At 36.1% G+C, this 21,866-nt stretch overlaps 1 protein-coding gene across 7 annotated transcripts in view; it reads left to right on the forward strand.

Moving 5' to 3' along the window:
* Positions 1–21,866, forward strand: part of brf1a (BRF1 general transcription factor IIIB subunit a) — an 81,832-nt gene that overhangs the window by 36,939 nt on the left and 23,027 nt on the right. For all 7 annotated transcript variants that reach the window (XM_087277546.1, NM_199898.1, XM_087277548.1 and 4 more), the window contains 9 exon segments: positions 2,742–2,835; positions 2,983–3,109; positions 3,211–3,250; positions 3,358–3,450; positions 7,231–7,458; positions 19,522–19,583; positions 20,913–20,994; positions 21,135–21,190; positions 21,280–21,542. In XM_087277546.1, the coding sequence (XP_087133672.1) occupies positions 2,742–2,835; positions 2,983–3,109; positions 3,211–3,250; positions 3,358–3,450; positions 7,231–7,458; positions 19,522–19,583; positions 20,913–20,994; positions 21,135–21,190; positions 21,280–21,542 (1,045 nt within the window).

The following is a 21,866-nucleotide window of genomic DNA, read 5'->3' on the forward strand; positions in this document are numbered from 1 at the left end:
TATCCTGTAGGGTTAACAGTGTAGGAGGAAAATTGCAGTTTTATTTGAATTCTCCATATGAACGTGAGCCTAGAATAGCACTTAATTAGACCTAGCAGCAGCTGACACCCCTGGACATGTAGGGGCGAGTGGGGTAAGATGTGCCACACCTTTAATCTGTCAAAAGACCAAGAATTTCATACTTGGATATGTATGTGATTTGAGAAATGCATATGAGAAAAGTTTATATGACAAAGTTCATGCATAGATTCTCTTTATGATTCTTAATGTTCTTGAAAGAAGCCTTTGCTATAGATGCATTTATTTGATGAAAAATAGTTAGAAGAGCAGCACTGTGAATTATTTAAATGTCAAGTAAATTTTTGTTTTAATATGTATTTAAAAGTAATTTATTCATTTGATGGCAAAGCTGACATTGGCATTGAGAGGTCATTAGAATATGTAGATTTATGGCTCAAAAATCATTTTTAAATATTGAAAAAAAACCTATTGCTTAGAAACTGTGGTGTGTACGTTTTTGCAGGATTATTAAGAAAATCAGCATACGTTTAAAGTACAAATTCTTTATAACATAATATAAATACTTTCAGTTTAACCCTTGTGCACTCTTCAAATGTACTGCCCTTTTGTTATGTTTGGGATAAAAACATCTATTGAGTTATGCTGCTTTAAAAATGCATCAGATACATATTTTGTTTTGCTTATCTTTTAATCAACCTCAGTCCTGATCAAAACTATTAAATGTTTTTAAAATTTACAGAATTTTAACTATTTATTTGCCAAGTTCACTGAGGATGTCACTGATTTAGTAAAAAAACACACACAAAATGACGTATTTTCAATATAAAAAGTAAGTGTGGACTGCATTTTCTTTTACCGTTTATCTCAGTCTTGGACATGTGAGTGATTGGTTACAACATTGGCTTTGATGCATTGTTAGATTTTTATTTTTTCTCCTTAATTTACTGTTGGGTTTTTTTTTTTTTTTTTTTTTTTTTTGTCATTTTGACTTCCATTATAACCACATTTGATGGTGCATAAATACACAGTCTTTGTTTTTGTTTACTCTATGCAGTTCTGAGAGCTGAGATGCATATTTTTTTATTTTATTAGACACATCAAGGTAAGTGTGCAAAGGACACTCTCACACACTCACGGACACACATACACACACTTTAATTTGCTGTTATACTCCATATAAAATCCAGAAACTACTTTTTTTTTTTTGTTTTTTTTTTTGCACAGGCCTATCAAAACGATTAATGGTGCCAACTGATGATCAACAGTAAAAATGACAAATTTTACCTCTTCCCAACAGTGAAAACCACCAACAATCAAAAATGCATGATTTTATGGTGTGAAGGTTTTGTAATAAAAAATGTGGTTATAATGGAAGTCAATGGATCAAAAACAGCTACCAACAGTGTATTAGAGAGAAAAAAATGAAAGTCAATCAAAAACAGTGCATCAAAAGCAATGTTGTTTCGCATGTCCAAGAGAAATCCAGCCCACGATTACTTTTTATATTGAATATATGTATTTTTGTTTTTTTCAGCAAAACAATGACATCATTTATGAATTTGGCAATTAAATAGTTAAAATCATGTAATTTTCTTAGTAATTTAGTAGTTTTGGTCAGAACTGAGGTTGATTAATAGATTTATGCAAAAAATGTTTTTTTTTTTATTTAAATATTTATATTTAATTGAAGCATTTTACAGCAGTTTAATTTACTGGATGTTTCATCCTTAACATAACAAAAGCGTAGTAAATTTGCCTAGAGTTTGTTGTTGAGTAAAAAAAAAAATCAAAGCATTTTCTGAAAATATGTGTCAAAAACAGATTTGTCACAAAAAATGATTCTGCTAGCTAAAACACAGAAAAGGTTATGACCAAATTAAGACACAAAATCACCCAGAGCACATATAGGTTGAATCAATATAACATAGGGTTGCACAATGAAAAGAATGGATATATGATTTGTGATTATTATATTTCCACAAAACTGTTAAATTAGGTAAATATAAACTTAAGTTCTTGTGGGAAAGACTGAAAGTATCTCGATTATTAGTGACAAACTTTGCCTCCAAAGTCATTAAACACTATGTGTATGTATGCATAGATAGATAGATATACAGATATATATAGATGTATGCATCTATATACTGAACATATAAAAAAAAAGCATGAATAATGTGCTGCAAAATCTTCCTATTGAGAATATGAATTATGTTAATAATGTATTATTTTTTTCTGAGCCTGTATTATCTTGTTAAATCCAACTTCTCATTACTAAAAGGACAATCTAAATCAAGTTGCACACCTTACCATGTTTTCTATAAAATTAATTAAAGCAATAAAAGAATGAAGTATGGTTCATCATGAGGCGTCATTAAGCTCCAGAGTATCTTTTACATGTTTGCATGCTTTGTGTTGTTGGACATTCTTGAGTTTGTCAGGTAGTCCAGAAGTGCATCTGGCTGTTTATGTTTTTTTAATGACTCTGAGTGAAACGGGCATGAGGGGCTCTGCGGTATTGCAGGTGCATTTAATGTCTGTTTGTTCTGCCTGAGGTGAGTCGGTAGGGAAGCAGGTACAGCAGATGCACTTTTCTGAAAACGTATAAATGTTTTATATTTGACTATGCATCTTCTGTCCTTTCCTTTTCTCATGTTCTCTCTTGTCATTGGCTGAAAGTTTGTTTGAAGTACCATTAAGTTTTGTGCTTGTGTTTCCCATAGCTCTCCTGGTTGCGGCCCGTATGCACGAGTTCCGTCGCACAATTAAAGAAGTGATTAGTGTGGTGAAAGTCTGCGAGGCCACGCTAAGGAAAAGGTGCATTTTGTATTAATAGCTTGCTCTTAGTTATTATTTTTAGCGTTTGTGCCATTATTGAAATTTTGTGTTTCTGAGGCTTTGAATTTAGGCCCCATTATGCTGTTCAGTTGCCTGGCCTGACCCCCTGGTGTTTTGGATTGACAGGTTGTATGAATTTGAGGACACGCCCACCAGTGAGCTGACTATTGAAGAGTTCATGAAGACTGATCTGGAGCAGGAGTGCGACCCGCCTTCATTCACAGCAGGACTCAGGAAGCAAAAGCTAAAACAGGTCACGCATCACATGCCACTTTTTGTAAGAAGTTTTAATCATTAAATGTATGCTTTTGCACAATCAATCCAACTCTTTTTTTTTTTTTTTTTCCTCAACAGATTGAACAGGAGCTTGCGAAGAAAGTTGATGATATTGAAGGTAAACGTTTATACCAGAGTTGTTGCTTAATCTATTTCACCATTGTCTTTTCAACAGACTTGGTTTCTTGTGTTTGATGTGTTACTTTGCACTTATGTGATCTGCAGGTGAAATATGTGGCTATCAGGATGAGATTGAAGTTGAGTTGGAAAGCTGTAGGCCCAAAGCTAGGGGGATTTATGCATCCTGTTCCAGAGAAGGTACTGTGTTCAAACTCAATCATGCAGAAAAATCATCAAACTGAAAGCATGTTTCATCAATATACAGTATGTTTACACTGTACTGTTCAAAAGGTTTTTCCTTTGAAAGAAGTCTCATTTATTAAAAGAAGGCTGCATTTATTTGATTTATAAAATGAATAAATTAATCGGTTTTAATATATTTGAAAATACAGAATTTTACATTTAACATCATAAAAGTTTTTACTACTAACGTTAACCATTTCAAGGCTTAATATTATTTGTGGTAACTGATACATTTTTTCAGGACTTTATGAAGAAAATGGTTAAATATAAAACCCTTCCATTGTCTCTTTTTATCACTTTAATGCTTCATTGCTGCTTTAAAAAAGCCATTCTGACTTCACACTGTCCACAATTCTGTTTCTGAATGTAAAGGTTATATTTTAAACTAATATACACTCACTGGCCACTTTATTAGGTACACCTGTCCAACTGCTCATTAACGCAAATTTCTTCTAATTTCTTTAAATTAACACAAATTGTCGACCATCTCTGGGGTTTACAGAGAATGGTACGAAAAAGAGAAAGTATCCAGTGAGCGGCAGTGCTGTGTGCGCTAATGCCTTGTTGATGCCAAAGGTCAGAGGAAAATAATCAGACTGGTTCGAGCTCATAGAAAGACAAAAGTAACTCAAATAGCCACTCGTTACCACCGAGGTATGCAGAAGAGCATCTCTGAACGCACAACACATCGAACCTTGAGGCGGATAGGCTACAGCAGCAGAAGACCACACCAGATGCCACTCCTGGCACTTCACACAGGCTCACCACAATTGGACAATAGAAGATTGGAAAAACATTGCCTGGTCTGATGAGTCTCAATTTTTGGATGGTCGGGTCAGAATTTGGCATCAACAACACGAAAGCATCCATGCTTTCCTTGTATCAACAGTTGAGGCTGCTGGTGGTGGTGTAATGGTGTGGGGGATATTTTCTTGGCACACTTTGGGCCCATTATTACCAATTGATCATCATGTCAACGCCAAAGCCTACCTGAGTGTTGTTGCTGACCATGTTAATACCTTTATGACCACAGTGTATCTTCGGATGGCTACTTCCAGCAGGATAAGGCAGCGTGTCATAAAGCATGAATAATCTCAGACTGTTTTTTGAACATGACTCAAATGATCTCCACAGTCACCAGATCTCAATTCAGTAGAGCACCTTTAGGATGTGGTGGAACTGGAAATTCAACAAATCAACAGCAACTGTGTGATGCTATCATGTCTGTATGGACCAAAATCTCTAAGGAATATTAACAGTACCTTGTTGAATCTATGCCATGTAGGATTAAGGCAGTTCTGAAGGCAAAGGGTGCTCCATCCCAGTACTAGTAAGGTGTACCTAATAAAGTGGCCAGTGAGTAAACATGAACATCTTCCTAATCACATTATATTGTGGAATGTCTTACATATTAAATTCTTTTAAAATGAATTGATGGTTAACAAGTATTATGGGACATGCAAATGCATCTGCCATGTGTCTAAGTTTATTTTGTATTAACTGGTTTTAAGAAAGATTGACACTTGGCAGCACATGCTCTCAGATGGCGGTGTGCAGTTGGAAAAGTAAAATGGGTTTGCAGTCAGCAGCTGTTGTGTGGAAAGTCTTTATATAAAGTTGTTTTGTCCATGTATTTTGCCAAGTACTTAACTGTGTGTATACACTCTGTCCATCATCTAATAATATAAAAATAAATTTAGGGAAAAGTGCTTCACCAGAACTACAATTATTTGTAAAAGACACCAAATATCCCCCTTTAAACAAACGATTATGTTGTTGTCAGGCCTTCTCTTTGTTTGCTGAGAGCTGCTCTCACAGGGTTTATTCAGGAAGTGGAGTGTTACTTCCCTTGTGCAGAAATTCTGTTTATGTTTCTGTCCAATTATCTCCTTGTTCAGAAGCACCCACAATCAGAGATCCAGTGCTTCCCCATGCGTGATATCTCTCTCTCTAATGCAGTGATTACAGAAGGGAACTAATTAAGACTGCGAGCGTGGGAGTGTTTGTGTGCCTGTCTGAGTGTCTCTTTCATTTCGGTAGCGTGTGTGCATGCATGTGTGTTGTTTATTGGGTCAGCTGTGTGTGTTTGCGTAATTACTTTTTCTCCCCATGTCAGCTATATCTAAAGCAAAGTTCAAAATCAAGAGTGCAAATGCATCTAGCTCCATGTTTTAATTAGCAAAATAATTTAATTATAAAAATAATTTCATGTCATTTGCATTCAAGCAGCCATTTTTTTCTTCATTTGACTCTTTCAAACACCGTGCTTGTTAGGGTTTTGAGGGATTTCACTGGTGGGATGTGTACAATTGAAGTCAGAATTATTAACCCTCCTGAATTATTAGCCCACCTGTATACTTTTTTCCCCTCAATTTTTCTTTAAAGGGCACCTATTTTACCCCTTTTACAAGATTTAAGATAAGTCTTTTGTTTCTCCAGAATGTGTCTGTAAAGTTTTAGCTCAAAACGACCAACAGATTATTTATTAAACCTTTCAGTATATTAGAGTTTTCTGCTCTAAACCAATGTAGCTGTTTTTTGTTGCCTGTGCATTTAATGCTAGTTCTCCCCGCCCACCATTCCCACTTGCCTATCAGAGTGTGCCTCAATCTCCAGCTGTGTGCATCAGATAAACAGCACAGTGACAGACATTAATGAAGCAGATCTCACGTAACGTTTGTGAGAAATACTACAGTAAGAACTTTCCCATTGATTATTTATGTATTTGTTGTGGAGTTGCAATGATAAGTCACACACAATGTCGTTCAAAGTTCACATACACACACACAGACACGGACAAAACTTTGCACTGTTTTTGCACTGCAAATCCGACAGGATACTCATTTAACATCCACTAACCAGGATTGAAGCATCTTCTTTTGTAATTGTAGTGACATGCGGCTTTGGTGATAAAGACGGTAAAATCGCTGTAATTCATTACATGCATGCACATGTTTTAAAAACATTTAAACTAAATTAACTTGTAAAACTTACTCTTGATCACATTTGATGATGATTGATGATCACAGAGAGCTCAACAGATCTTTTAATCCCGGTTGGTTTGCGAATGTCCTGTTTTGTTGATATGATTATACGTGTTACTACAGAGACATGTTAATATACAACTGTCAATCAATTCGGTGGGCGGGAAAACCGCACTTCTGTGTCACGTTGCAGTCGGCCTCAAAATGGGAGGGATTTGGATCCTATTTTAACATCAGGAAATTTAAAAATAGAGACTTGTTGTGTTTATATCACTCAAATATGACTGTGGACACACTATACCTACACACAGTTCTGTCCAAACAGCTTAAAAAAGCTGATCCTCCTCATAGGTGCCAATTAATGGAAAGATGCATTTTTAACACATTTCTAAACATAATAGTTTTACAGACTAATTTCTTATAATTAGTTTCTTTTTATCTTTACCATGATGACAGTACATAATATTTTACTAGATATTTTTCAAGATGTATTTTTCAGCTGTAGACGGTCGAAAAAAATAATGCTTAAGAGGGCCAATAATATTGACCGTAATATGGTTTAAAAAAATAAAAACAGCATTTATTCAAGCCAAAATACAACAAATAAGACTTTCTCTAGAAAAAAAAAATATGGTAAATACTGTGAAAACTTCCTTGCTCTGTTAAACATAATTTGGCAAATATATATATAAAAAAATTCACTGGAACACTAGTTGTGACTTCAACTATATATCTTGCTTGCTATTCCCAGATGATGTGGTTTCCTTGGCATCCTCCAGTCACCTTGATGGAGAAGATGATGAACTGAGGGCAGCCGCATCTCATCTGTGTGGGGAGAATGAAGAGCAGGAGCAAGATGGAGAGAGAGTTTCTCTAACCAAACGGCCCTCGTTATCATTATTGCTTGGAGCGCTGCCCACTTCGGCCAGTTTGGGCCTGTCCGAGTCCATCACCAAAATGGGAGAGGAGAAGGAGAACGGTAAGTGCATGACTTTAAAAATGCATAAACAATAATCAACTTTAATTTCACATTCACATTATCAGATGCTTTAATGACTTTGTAAGAATACCACTGGAGAGGTAGCATTTATGTTAATATACCTTTATTGTAACCACTTTTCATCCACATTTACTCCTTATTTACTACTTAGTTTTCTGTTTTATTATAAGGTTATTGCAATGAGCGTAACTGGAGTGTCTCTTTTAAAAATACACCAATGAATTTGCTTTTATTTTGTTTACTCTCTTTTCATATTCATCAACCAGGAACACATTTTGTTCGTTTACATTGCAAAATAGCCTTTTTCATGAAAATATTTCTAGTCCAAATATCTAAACGATCTTAAATCAAGAAGCATTTTATAGACAAGCAAAACATACTATCTTGTTTTAAGAAATATGTCAAAATTAAGTGATTTTTATCCCTCATAAAACAAGCAAAATAATAAATGGTATTGTTTGTAAAATCTCGAAACAAGATAACAAATCTAACAAGAACATTTTTGTTAGTCTACAACAGGGGTGTCCAAAATCAGTTCTGGAGGGCTGGTGTCCTTGAGAGTTTAGCTCCAACTCTAATCAAACACTCATGAACCAGCTAATCAAGCTCTTACTAGATACTAGAAACTTCCTGCCAGGTGTGTTTAAGCAAGTTGTAGCTAAACTCAGCAGGACCGAATTTGGACACCCCTGGTATACTGCATTAGAAAAAAGGAATGGAGTGGAGAATAGGATCTGGACTGACTACTTTCTACACTCCATTTTCTACATTAGTTTCCAAAGACTCTTATTAATACACTTTCATTTCATATTCACACATTGTGCATACAGAAGAGTGGAAGTGATTCCTTTTCCACACACTAGTATAAGTCTACTTTTAATAATTGTTATTAATTATTCTATTTGTTTTCAATTAACAGTTTCATTCCACATGCATGATTCAGTTAGACCTTGTGCTTTGGCAATGTGTAGAAGGAAGGTGAAACTGGATTGACTAATTTTCTAAACACATCCATTCACTTCCATTCCACCATTCATACACTTATGGCTCTCTAAAAAAAGAATTTGAACTGCAGTGACTCCTTTTTTTAACAATTCACATTAATCCATTTTTAAATCCACTTGTGTAACTGAAACAGTTCAGTTTTTCCAGAAATTTACAATTCCTTTTTTAATACCTTGAATTGATTTGCAGGGATATTGCTGCCATTACTTGCAATAACAAATTATATGTAAATCATACGCATTATTTACAGAAGAACACAGGGTTGCAGCATATTGTTTGATTGAAAAAATCATCATATTGATTATTGTCCTTGAAAGTGTAATATAGATTAGTGTTGTTGAGTATTAAAATACATTTAAAAACCTTTTTGTGCTAGGGAAAGGTCATACTCTGGCTACAATCACAAAACATATCGGTCCTTGATGTGTCAAGCAAGTTGCACAACAGGTGTGGATTTGTAATTAATTCAGTTATTATGATTTGGGATTTTTTTCCTAAATTAAAATGTATGCAAATCCTCTTTCAATCTATATCACATCCACACTACATCAAGAGCAACTTATTTATCTGAAACAATTGCAATATATTTTGTGGTTGTTGCGTTTATATTATGTGGTAGTGTGTTTGATTGAAGGAGAGAATAAGACTTTGTTCTTCGCAGGCAGAAGAACAGCAGCTGGTAAACTCTTGGGCATAAGAGTGTTGGCAGGTTGTCAGGTTGTTTGATTGGCCGTGCAAGCAGGTTGTCATGTTTCCGATTGGTTGTGGTGATTGTGGATGATTTGTATGGGGCGGAGGAAGAGGAAGCCCCCCTCCACTCTTTGAAGCTCTAATTGAACACAGCACCTTGTCATTAGTGCGCCCTTTCATCCACCCACTACAGGCGGCTATGTGTGTGTGGATGTTTTGCCCGTGAGACCAACCGAAGCAGTGTGTATATTTTGGTTTGGTTTTTTTTTTGGATTGGGGTTCAGAAAAAAACTCATGACTCAGAGAGAAGATATATTTAGTGCTTTTGTTTTGCTCAATATAAACTCAACTGAATGCCTTGTACAACTGCTGCTCTGTCATTTATTTTCCTCCATTTGTTCATTTCATCTTGGTGATTATATATGGGCACTGACAATATGGTTCTCTGTCTTTGTGCACTTCAGTCTCTTAGTTCTGTCTGCTTCAGCTTGTTCTGCCTATTCTCCCTGTTTATTTCTAGGTGGGCTCATTGTTCCATTGCAGACAATAAGATGCTTGTTAGAGTGTTCTAGTTCTTGCGCTTGCGAGCGAGCTGAATGTTCTTATTTAAAAATGCACAAGTGTTTGTGTGATGTGTGAAGACTGTATATGTTACATCAGAAAAACAAGGACATTCACTCTGCCATTAAACTTACAGTTATTCTCTCTATCATTGGCAACACTGGTCTTGTTGTTCATAATAATATGTCCTATAGGATTAGGTACACAAACAGTTTACATTCTCTTGACTATTTACTCTCCCTCATGTCATTTACATGAAGTGCAAGTTTGTTCAATTCAATTAATCTTTATTTATATTGTAATTTTACATTGTAGATTGTGTCAAAGCAGCTTAAAATAGACGCTCTAGTAAATTGAAATTGTGTCAGTACAGTTTTCAGAGTTGAAGTTCATTTCAGTGTGGTTTAAAATTCACTACTGAAAGTCCAAACACTGAAGAAAATCCATTGATGCACAACTCCACAAGTCAGAAACCAAGCAAGCCAGTGGTGACTAGTGGTGTTTATTCGCAAAGGTCTTGTTAGCTGGCCTGGGTTACACTACTCTAAAGGGACACACCCAACAATGTCTAAAAACTAGCGGTGATGATGACAGCTAACTGAATCGATTCCTCATGCTATCAGGAACAAAAAGATGCACAAGCCATGGACACACCAAATCTGTGTATCTCGAAGTATCCGTTTTGTCATTCCACAAAGAGAAACCAGAGGTAGTGCTGCACACATACAAACTGAAAACAAAGCAGCGTTTACTTAATGTTTTCAGTACTTCTCGCTCATCAAAGATATCTAATGATCCATCTTGTATGCAGATATTTAAGAAATGTGGCAAATAACACTTGGCTTCTTTGTTTCTTCTTAACTTGCATCGTTTACTTGGTTTCATCACTTCAGGTTTTGTTCTCACACTCTGATTCGTAGCTAAACAGCCAGTGAACAGATCAGTGTGCTATCCTTTACCAGTGACTAAAGCCGATTCTAGATGCTGAATCAGGCAAACTTCTTCTGACGATAGTGAGCGGAACATCAAATAAACTAGCCCATTGATTGCCGACTATCTGCGTGGTGTATCCCATCCTTAATTCTCACTATCGTCAGAGTCCGTACCCTAATCCTTCCTGGTTGTACTTTTCCCTACTCCTGTCAGGATTGAAACTGATGCTTCCAGAATAGGCTAGCAAGATTACTTGCATCACTCCAACTAGTTGCCCTCTGTTAAATTCTCCCTCTAAACCTCACATCCAGCTCAAAGAGTGGGATTTGAGCCAGGGTTTTCAGGCTAGATGACTGAAGTTTGCTTTCACAGCTCCCATTAGTTTTCTTAGCTACACTAACCTGAATCTAAATTTGCTTTTGAGTCTTTTTACATTATTTATTGAGGTTAATTAACTTTTTTCCCCCCCGATATAAACAAATAAAGAAAGTGAGAGCTGTATATATCCTGGAGATTGGAGGTCTCCCTCCTCTTCTCCTTCTGTTTTTCTCTTTTATAACTTTTCTTTTTGACTTTTTGTGTTTTTCTGAGGTCAGTTCTTTTGTGTGAGGATGTCAGAAGGGTTTCGCCTTTGTCTTTGTGTGTGTGTGCACAGAGAGTGTTCTGGTGCTGCTGTGTAATCCAGTGTAATTCTCTGAGGGGGCGGAGGGTCTTTGATTTTAACAATGCAACAGTGACTGAGCCTCCAGATGGTCAATAACTGTCCTCTCTGACCACACAGCAGGAGATACCAACTTCTTCAATTTGATCGTGTTTCTCTTTCCTTTTCATTTATTGAGCAGTCAGTCCATTAAGTTTAGCTGTAATTTCCATTCCCTTCGCATAATGTTGCAGTTCACTATGCCTGTAACAGAAACAAGTGGATGGATGCTGCCCTCTCCTCCCCATCTGTCAGATTCTCCTTGGATCTTTAGAGCAGGAAGAGAGGAGAGACTTGATCATTTACACTAGGAAAGGAGGAGGAGGGTAGGGTAGGGAGAGGAGGGTAGAGAGAGGTGCCTTTCCGAAGAGAATGAAAGACAAAATAAGTGAGTGAGTGACATTTATTCTTCTTGCTCTCTTTGAACGCATCCTCAGGGCAGCTGTTAGGGGTTTGTGAAGGACAGATGGGCCAAAAGTGAAGGTAATTTACATTCATAAGGCCTTTATAAGGCACACAGATGTGCCTTTGTCATTCTTTATAGCAATGTTCATAAACATTGTGCTTAGAATCGTATCTCAGATCAAACTATTGATCACATTGTTTTGAGGTTATGCTACGTCTGCTTGATTTGGTTAATAATTGATCAATGGTTTTGATTTTTAATGATATTGTTGGCATATCAAGCCAATCTGCTCTATATTCTTCTTTTGCTATTTTCATCTTGTTAGCAGGTCTTTTTAAGAAGTATGCAATAGAGTCAGAAAGAAAAAGTATGTTTGGTTAATATTTGGTATCATGCAAAAGAAAAAGATTGATTAATCTCTTTTTAGTCTGAACATTTTTTCTAATAAAAAATAAAGAGACAAAAGTAAAAAATAAATAAATTTCTTTTCTCCACAATATTGAATATTATATTTGTTTTCATGTGGGTCCTGTCTGGGTGCTTTTTGTAAGAACCAAATGAATCTTTATATTCAGATATGACATTGACACTTTTAGACATTTATGACTTAAGTTCTATTTAATAAAATTGCTTCTCTTTTGAAGTGTCGACGAATCTTGACGAAATGTCATGGTTTTTGCCGCTGTCTAACATTTATAAAAATAATAAATATTTTTTTAAGACACAAATCAGCATTGGGATGATTTCTGAATGTTCATGTTGTACTGCAGACTGAAGTAATATTTGCAAAATGTCAATATATTGCCAAATTAAAACTACAGTAGTCAACATTTAAAGTCGATCAAAACAGTTTTTCAAAATTTTCCAATGGGTGTTCAAAAGATTGAGGACAACTCTGATGAAAGGTTTTGAACCACTTCAAGTGTTGACTACTGTATTTTAATTGAATCATATTTATTTTAATGAAATTGAATGAAATTATTATTTATAATAGTTGCATTCCCTTATTTTTCTTGCTGTTTGATTATCTTGTCATGTTCATCTTTGTTAATTAGTTATTGCTTTGCTGCTTAATAATTTGCTTTTCAGTTTTTGAACCTTCAACAATGAAATTTAAACTACACTGAACTTCAGCTCTGCAATCAGGACTTTACTAGAACTGCTATGTTAAGCCGCCTTGTCACAATCTACATAGTAAAAGCGCTACATAAATAAACTTGAATTGAATAATGAAATGCACTATGGGTGTCAGTGTGACACCAAGCTTGATTAAGGGGGTGGGCTGAAGGTAAATATACCAAACTAATACAATAAAGCTGCCATAGTAATTTCCTAATTTTTTAATACTGAAAAATAAACAGAAAAAATACTTCAATCATATTAATAGTTAGAAAATGGTGTCCAATGCTAAATACATGAGTCAAGCTGAACCTGTCTTTGCCTTGATTTGCTTGTCGATGTCTTGTGTATTGTTCTCTATCTTCGAGTGACAGTCTGTAAATTTTTAAAAATCAGATTTATGCACAATATTTAATTGAAACATTTTATTTCAGTTTACTTTTGTGCAGCTCAACAATTAAACAAACAAGCAAAAGGTTACGTTCAATTAGAAATGACGATATCTGTTAAAGGCATTTGCAGAAAGCTTCATTTCTAATTCTTCTCAGATTTAATGGGGGCCAAATTACAGGTTACCATGGAACAACTTTGGCCCGCGGGCCCCACTTTGGGCATCTCTGCACTAAAGACTCTGCTATCCATCTGAAATATGACATCATAAAATTGTGACTGACAGACAGAAGTGTGAGGAAAAAAAAAACAAATGAGAATGGGATGCCCGATCCATCTGATAGACACGTTCACTGTACCGTTAACATACACTGACAGAAAAATCTGTGCACGGACCCCCGTGAGGCCTTTTCCTGTCTAGATTTAACACCTGAAGGGCAACCGAACGTGTGAGAGAATGGAATATCTCATGAATAAAGTCTGTTCAAATCTTCCTCTCTCTTCTCTGATCCGCTGTTACATTTACATGCTATTGTAAAAAAAAAAGTGCAAACCCTCCCCCAGTTTCACTCTGCGGATGTACAGTAGAGTGTGAAAAAAGCACATGCATACATTTTCTCTTGACATTCTCTTTCCCGTTTAGTTTCTCCAGCCTCTGGGCAATATAGACGGTAGTAGCAGGTGTGTGAGTGGGCGAGGAGTTTCCCTGGGGAAGTTACAGGGGTAAGAAGGGGTCAGTTTTTAATGGGCCTGTCTGCCCTCTTCGCCTCCAGAAGAACCCCCTCCCTTCCACTCTCATTCCATATCTCTGCATCTCTATTGTCCATCTTTTCCTTTCCGTGGGCTTCAGCGCTTGTTCTCCCGACCCAGCAGTCAGTTTGAGTGACGTTATCAGATGATTACGTTTGGTGATCTTCTGCTTGTGTCGAGGAGTGCGAATTGTCCTGGGAGAGGAAGAAAGGAGGTGTCCGTCTGGTGATATCTTGAAATATCAACATGTCTTTAGTCGGACACTGTGCTTGACGCTGAACAGGTGTTGGGGTCAGTGAAACCTCTGGAGATGAAGCGGGGCCTCTGAACTCTTTCTGAACGCATGCCGAAACGTTAATGTCTGGGTGGACGATAACATTAACAAATTTAGCCTTGGGGCGGAAATGTTTTTGGATTGAATAACATGGGAATGGATGATGAGGGAGAATGATTAGTGTTAGGCAAAGTCTCTCATTTGTTGGTTCTCTTCTCTGTAATTTTGTCGAACTTGGCAGCTTTTTTGTACTCCTCAGCGTTTTTCTTTTTGTTGCTGTATGTTCTTGTCAGGTGAGGTTAAAAGGACAGTTGACTGCAACACAACTGGAGATACTGTGAAGACTATAAATTACACTACCTCACAAGTCCTATTCATGTTTTAGGAACAACAAATAATAACTTGACTTCTAGTTTATCATTTGGTATCAGAAGTGGCTTATATGAAAGGCAAAGGCCTTAAGATTCCACATATTTTAACAAAATAAAATGTGATCATGCCTTGATTTTTAATTATTTAATTAGAACATAAAGGTCTGACTTTGCTTAGACAAAAGTCTTGTCACTTAACAGAAATAATGTACAGTATAGCATATGAAGTCATGGTGCAGGGGAAAAAGAAAGAATATTGTGTGTGACTCCCATGAGCTTGGATAGCTGCATCCATACATCTTTACAATTACTCAAATCACTTAATAATAATAATAATAATAATAATAATAATAATACTTTTTATTTATAGGGACCTTTTAAAGCCCTCAAGGACACCTTACAGTATGTCACAGGCACATTATAAAAACAAGACAGAAGAGTAATAAAACATAGTATTAATCCAGAAAATCACTAAAAGTAATCCTGAACAGAAAGGTTTTAACCTGGGATTTAAAATTGGAGATTTGAATGAATATCTGATGAATATCTAACAGCAAGGAATTCCATAACTGTGGTGCTATGCAGCTAAAAGCCCTGCCACTTAACGTTTTAATCTTAAAATTTGGAACTGACAACCGTTCAGCTGCAGAACATCTCAATGAGATTCAAAGAGTGTACCAGTGAAGAAGAGCAGAGAGGTTATCAGGTGCAAGGTTGCGAAGAGCTTTGTAAGTTAATAAAATAATTTTATATTGTATACACTTATATTGTATACACTAATTAATAAAGTCATCTGGAATGGCAAAGAAAGCGTTCTAGGATTCAACTTTAATGCCTCCTCCATCTTACCCCAGACATGTTCAATAATGTTCATGTCTGGTGACTGGGCTGGCCAATCCTGGAACACTTTGACCTTCTTTGTTTTCAGGAACTTTCATGTGGAGGCTGAAGTATGAGAAAGAGCGCTTTCTTGCTGAAGATTTTACCCTCTTCTGTGGTTTGTAATGTAATGGGCAGCACAAATGTCTTGATTCCTCAGGCTGTTGATGTTGTCATCCACTCTGCGAATCTCTGGCACAGCCCCATACTGAATGTAACCCCAAACCATGATTTTTCCTTCATCAAACTTGACTGGTTTCTGTGAGAATCTTGGGTCCTTGTGGGTCCCAATATGTCTTCTGTGGTATTTGTGGTGATTGTGATACAGTTCAACAGTTCAAATTGACCTTGCCACTTTTCCAAATGATAAACTAGAAAACTAGAAGTCAAGTTATTATTTGTTGCTCTTACAACTAGCATTACAACTAGACCTTTTAGGTAGTTTACATATACCTATGTGAGGCTGTCCAGTATTTATTGTTTATAATAATGCCTTTTCACTCACTTTGGTAAAAACTAGCTAAAACAAATTTTAACAAGTGTGTAAAAGAGTTAAATGCTTGATGAAGCCTGTTAGGTTGACCTAATAATTCCATGGATGAAAGCAAATAAATATTCCGTTTTTTGTTTTTAATTTTTATAGAATAGGAATGAGTTACGATTTAGAAATGGTTATGTTCATTTCTCTGTTTCGCCAATCAAAAAAGGTGCAGACAAATTTGGAGTAGAGCATTAATGTGTATAAGAAAAACAATTTCATTCATTCATTCATTTTCCTATGGCTTAGTCCCTTTATTCATCAGGGGTTGCCCTTTACTTCTCCAGCATATTTTAAAATTGCGGATGCCCTTCCAGCTGCAACCCAGTACTGGGAAACGACACACTCCCACATGCACACACATACACTACAGCCAATTTAGTTTATTCAGTTCACTTATAACGCATGTCTTTGGACTGTGGGAAAACCGAAGCACCCGGAGGAAACCCTTGCCAACTCGAGGAGAACATGCAAACTCCACACAGAAATGCCAACTGACCCAGCCAGGACTCAAACCAGCAACCTTCTTGCTGTGAGGCGACAGTGCTAACCACTGAGCCACCATGTCACCTAGTCATTTTGAACAAATAGTTTTAATTAAGTGAGTCACTTAAGAACAGCAACTTGATAGGCCTACATAAATAAATGAAGAAACATTTTTGGTCAAAATCACACGCCCCTTATTATGGGATCTTGTTATTTTTTTATAATTAGTGAGCAGGTACTGAAAAATAATAAATAATGCAATAAGTACTTTAAAAATGGCCATTGAAACTGTATTTTAAGCCTTTGAAGTCAAACAATAACTTTGTGTGAAGAGTAGACCAAAACTGACTCTCATCTAAAACATCTCGACATCTACTTTAGTGTGCAGTGTGTAAATTCATTGTTTTGTGTTGGAGCTTTTCATTTAATTAGTTGATCTGGTTCATATAACTGGATTAAATTGGGCCAGTTCTAAAATTAAACCATTCTGTATCTAGATTTAACTGTATACTGTACATTCATTTACTCATTTAAATTGTACTTTTGACAGTTGTTTTCATGGAATATGCAATATTCATTCATTCATTCATTTTCTTTTCGGCTTAGTCCCTTTATTAATCTGGGGTGACCACAGCGGAATGAACCGACATCTTATGCAGCATATGTTTTATGCAGCAAATACCTTTCCAGCTGCAACCCATCAATGGAAAACACCTATACACTCTCATTCACACACATACACTACGGACAATTTAGCCTATCCAATTCACTTATAGCGCACTACTTTGGACTTGTGGGGGAAACCGGAGCAGTCGGAGAATACCCACACCAACATGGGGAGAACATGCAAACTCCACACAGAAATGCTAACTGACCCAGTCAAGGCTCGAACCAGCGACCTTCTTGCTGTGAGGCGATTGTGCTACCCACTGCGCCACAGTGAAGCCCGGAATGTGCAATATTGTTCTTTTTATTTAGTATCAAAGTCTCATTATACATGTTCTGTTCTATGAAAAGTCATATGCAAATTACAGCAATTCAGGCAATTGTGGGATGGATAAAATCAAGTTCCACCCTACCTTTTTTTTTTTCCTATCCAAGAAGCCATTTCAGTCAGATACACATCATCATATTGAATAAATGATGATCCAAAGATTTCAGTTTCATGCTGACTAAAAATATTTGCATGATGTTACTATTAATATTATCACTCGAATGCAATGCGTATTTCATGAGTTGTCTATAGGGCTTTTGATTCCTTTAAGTTAGAATTTTTTTGCGTTGTTTTATTGTAATTCCAAGTAAAAAAAAAAATACAGTTTAAAGTTTTACCTTTTTTTGTGTAACATAAATGTAACAAAATGTCATTATATACAACATAGTCATTTTTGGCCGAGCTGCATCTTTGACTAGTGGCGCTTTATTAACAAGGCAACAGTAAAAATAAATAACAATGTCAGTTTTTTCCTACAAGTGTATTTAACAGTCTTCATTCCCTAAGCACTCTCTGACTGACGTACAGCTGCTGTCGAAAGCTCATGCATATGCATATGTCTTCAGGTACAGTGCACATGCTATTTTTAGTTAAAATGCCCTTCTTGCTGAGCTGCTCACAGTTGGTTATGTCCTAAGTGAATAAAACAGACGGAACGAAAAAAAACAACAACATTTGAACACGAACGCACAGTTGGGCCTAATGGGAAAGGCAGAGACTGCGCTCCTACTTTTATTGCAGTTTGGCTTCTCTTCTTCTGTTTATTCATCTTTTCTTGAATCCAGCTGCACCTGGTAGACTCTCTCTGGTGTGGTTTTTATTTCTCCTGTTGTAACTAATCTCTGCTATTCACGCTCTAGCCACATCACACACTATATGACTCATGGCACAGTGTGTTTTAATGTGCGGTGCTGGAGGACTCTGTTTGTGTGTGTGTTTTGTCTGTACTTGTTCAGTGAGGAGAGAAGAGGTCAGGTTTCTTTACTCAGAGGATCGGCTGGCATTGGAGGCTCCTCGTTCTGAGGCAAGACAACCAGAATTTCCCTCTTTCTTTTTCTTTTTCTTACCCCCCATCCCCATTACAACACATGTGAGAGAGGGATGCTCTATAAAGCAAACTTCTGAAGCGTTGCCAACAATCTCCAGGCAAAAAGAAAAGAGTGAGGCTGGGGGAAGGGAGGAACTGGACCTGGAAAAGAGGAAAAAGACTGAAGGCAGAGGGAAAATAACCCTGGAAGTTGCTACTGGAGAGCCACTGTTATAATGAGCCCACCAGCCCCAGTGGACTGTCCAGTAAGATTTGCTATGGGGGAGAGGCCACGGAGAAACACACACACATATGTATTTTTTATGCCATTTTTTATTTTGGTAAGGAATATTTTATGGGAAGGTTTTTTGGGCTGGACTGAAGTTGAGACTTACTGTGTATCTCCGCTAATGTAATTTAGCAAATGGCTCAGAGGAATGTTCTCTGCTGGGTGGCAACATCAATATAAATGCTGAATTCATTATGCATAATCTGCATGTGTTTCTCGTTTGGGAGTTGAAATATTAAATGCTTTATAATTGTATTGGGGAAACACTAGGCTACACTCTTTTGAATTTAGCTTAATTTAATCATCTATTTTGTGATTACACGTAATTGTATATAATTTTGGTCATTTATTTTGTAATTTATTTTTTCTTTTACAATGGTTTTATATTTTTTTTATTGATGTGAATGTTATTTTGTTGTATTTTATGTAACTATATTATTTTGTGATTTTTATATTACATATGGCAATTTAGTAATCCATTACAATATTACTATGTTTATAATTAGCAGGAAAACGCGTGTACACTTGTTTTGTTTTTTGTTCTTTGTTTTTAAATTGCTTGTGTCTATAAGAAAGTGTAGAACATTAAGGAATAGTCTTTGTTTGTTTGTTTGCTTTTCTCTTCATCAGATGTGGAGGCAGAAGGCGGTGAGCTAGACCTGAGCGGTATTGACGAAGATGAGATCGATCGGGTGAGTTTTGACCTCACTATGGTAATGACCAGGGCTTGACATTAACTTTTTTGATCACCAGCCACTGTGGCTACTAGATTTCCAACATTACTAGTTGCTCACCATTATTACTAGCCACAATTTTGTTGGGAAAATATATTTTATTTGCATAAATTTGACTTTGATATTCTAAAATGTCTTGATTTAAGTTGTGCCCTGGGGCAATTTTAACAAATAAGCAAGGTAAACACCCGCTTAGGGTCCCAGGACACCTGAGGGCCCCAGTAAATATCTAGAAGTGTAAATTATACCTATAAACTATATATAACATATATATATTTTCATATTTTGTATATGCCAGTCAAACAAATACAATTTTACACCATTAACTATCAATTAATATACAAAAAAACACAATATTGTTATAATAATGTAATGCTATGTAATTATTATATAAAATAATTATAATTAAAATAAAATAACAACCACCCCAATCATAAAGCAGTCCAGCAATCAAATTTATATATATATATATATTAAAAAAAAAAAAAAAAAAAAAAATATATATATATATATATATATATATATATATATATATATATATATATATATATATATATATATATATATATATATATATATTTTTTTTTTTTTTTATTGTAAATTTGTTTAAAAAATAATTTAAAATGTAGAGCTTGCTGCTGCTGCTTACAAAAGGATAGTTGTTTTTTTTTTAATCTGGAGCTCTTGAAAGTAGCAGGACTGTGGGTGCACAGGAATCGCTTTTTGTCCAGTCTATTTCAAAGAGAACTAGTTGCAACAGTTGTGCTTCATCACATCGCCGGGCGCATCACATCACCTGTGTACATGAGTATTCATCCTCTCATTTGATATTTATCTGCCATCTGTTGCTTGCGCGAACACAATTATTTTAGTCAGTCCTGCTGCTTCTCGATTCTAAGATCACATTTGCTTGCATATTGCATCTTTATTGTCGAACCCTGCTTTTAAGAAAACAACAATTTGAAAATAATTTTCAACCGGCCAAAGTGGCTAGTGGGAGCGTCTGTCTTGCCCGCCACAGCTGAAATATACCCGCAGTTGGCGGGTGTAAATGTCAAGCCCTGGTAATCACACCTTCGTTTGCTTTGAAAGAAAATAATCTTGTGGTAAATTTTCTAATCTTATTTGTTAATAGAATAAGTATCATTGTGCTTCTATAAAGCTGAAATCTGAGATGAATAGTTGAAAAATTTATATTGAAATGGGGTTAAATTGAGTGGAAAAGGTATATATTTTTTAGGGATTATTTATTTATTTATTATTTATTTTTTTCACTTTTTTCCATAGTATATCCTGAATGACAAAGAAGTTAAGGTGAAGACTGAACTGTGGATGATTCAAAACGCAGACTACCTCAAAGAGCAAAAAGGTGGAAGAGATCAACTAATTTACTGAAATTACTTTTGACAGATCTATTTAAACCAAGCAGACATTCCTCAATATTGAAAAACTTTTATTTAGTGTTTGTACTTCTACTTAGTAAAAACCAACTTATTTGTTTTTCTTCAGAAAAGGAAGAAAGAATAGCAAAAGAAAAGGAGGAAGGTACATATAAAGAGCGGAAGGTAACAAAGTGCTTTAGAAATACACAGATATAGCAGTGACGTTCACAAATATCGGTGCTTTACTTGTTTATTTTTATGTTGACTCACAGCCTAGAAAGTCAACACGAAGGCGTGAGCCCATCAATGCCAACACTGCAGACGAAGCCATTGAAAAGATGTTAGAACAGAAACGCATCTCCACCAAAATAAACTATGATGTTCTGAAAGACTTGAACAAATCCAGCCCAAAAAGTCCCACTCGCCAGCCTGAAGAAGCTTCAGCTGGAGCCAAAAGAACCCCCGCGGCCCGCCAACGGAAACCCCAACTGACTTCACCCGATATTGGCAAAACTGTCAGCAGCTTTGGCAAGAGGTATGGAGCTGTAAAAGAAAGGTTGCTTCTGTCTCCATTTATTTCTGTTCTCCTATCACTCCCTATACTTTTTTCGGATTTGTTTTTGCCCACACACCTTAAATCGCATATTCTGCTCTAGAAATCTTTTTGACTACATAACTTGCCATCTGTCCTAGAAAATAGACTCACAGACTAGTACCGCATCCCATCCAAACATGATGCAAAAAAAATTCTCTGCTGTTTTAAAAAGTTTTTATTCCAACTGCAGTGAGTGAAATAAGTTTCCTGTATCGACTTATGGCCCGTTTCCACTGATTAGTACAATACGGTATGCGTCAGTAC

This window comes from Danio rerio, chromosome 13 (genome assembly GCF_052040795.2).
Source record: "Danio rerio strain M-AB ecotype USA chromosome 13, GRCz13ab, whole genome shotgun sequence".
Classification (NCBI taxonomy): domain Eukaryota; kingdom Metazoa; phylum Chordata; class Actinopteri; order Cypriniformes; family Danionidae; genus Danio; species Danio rerio.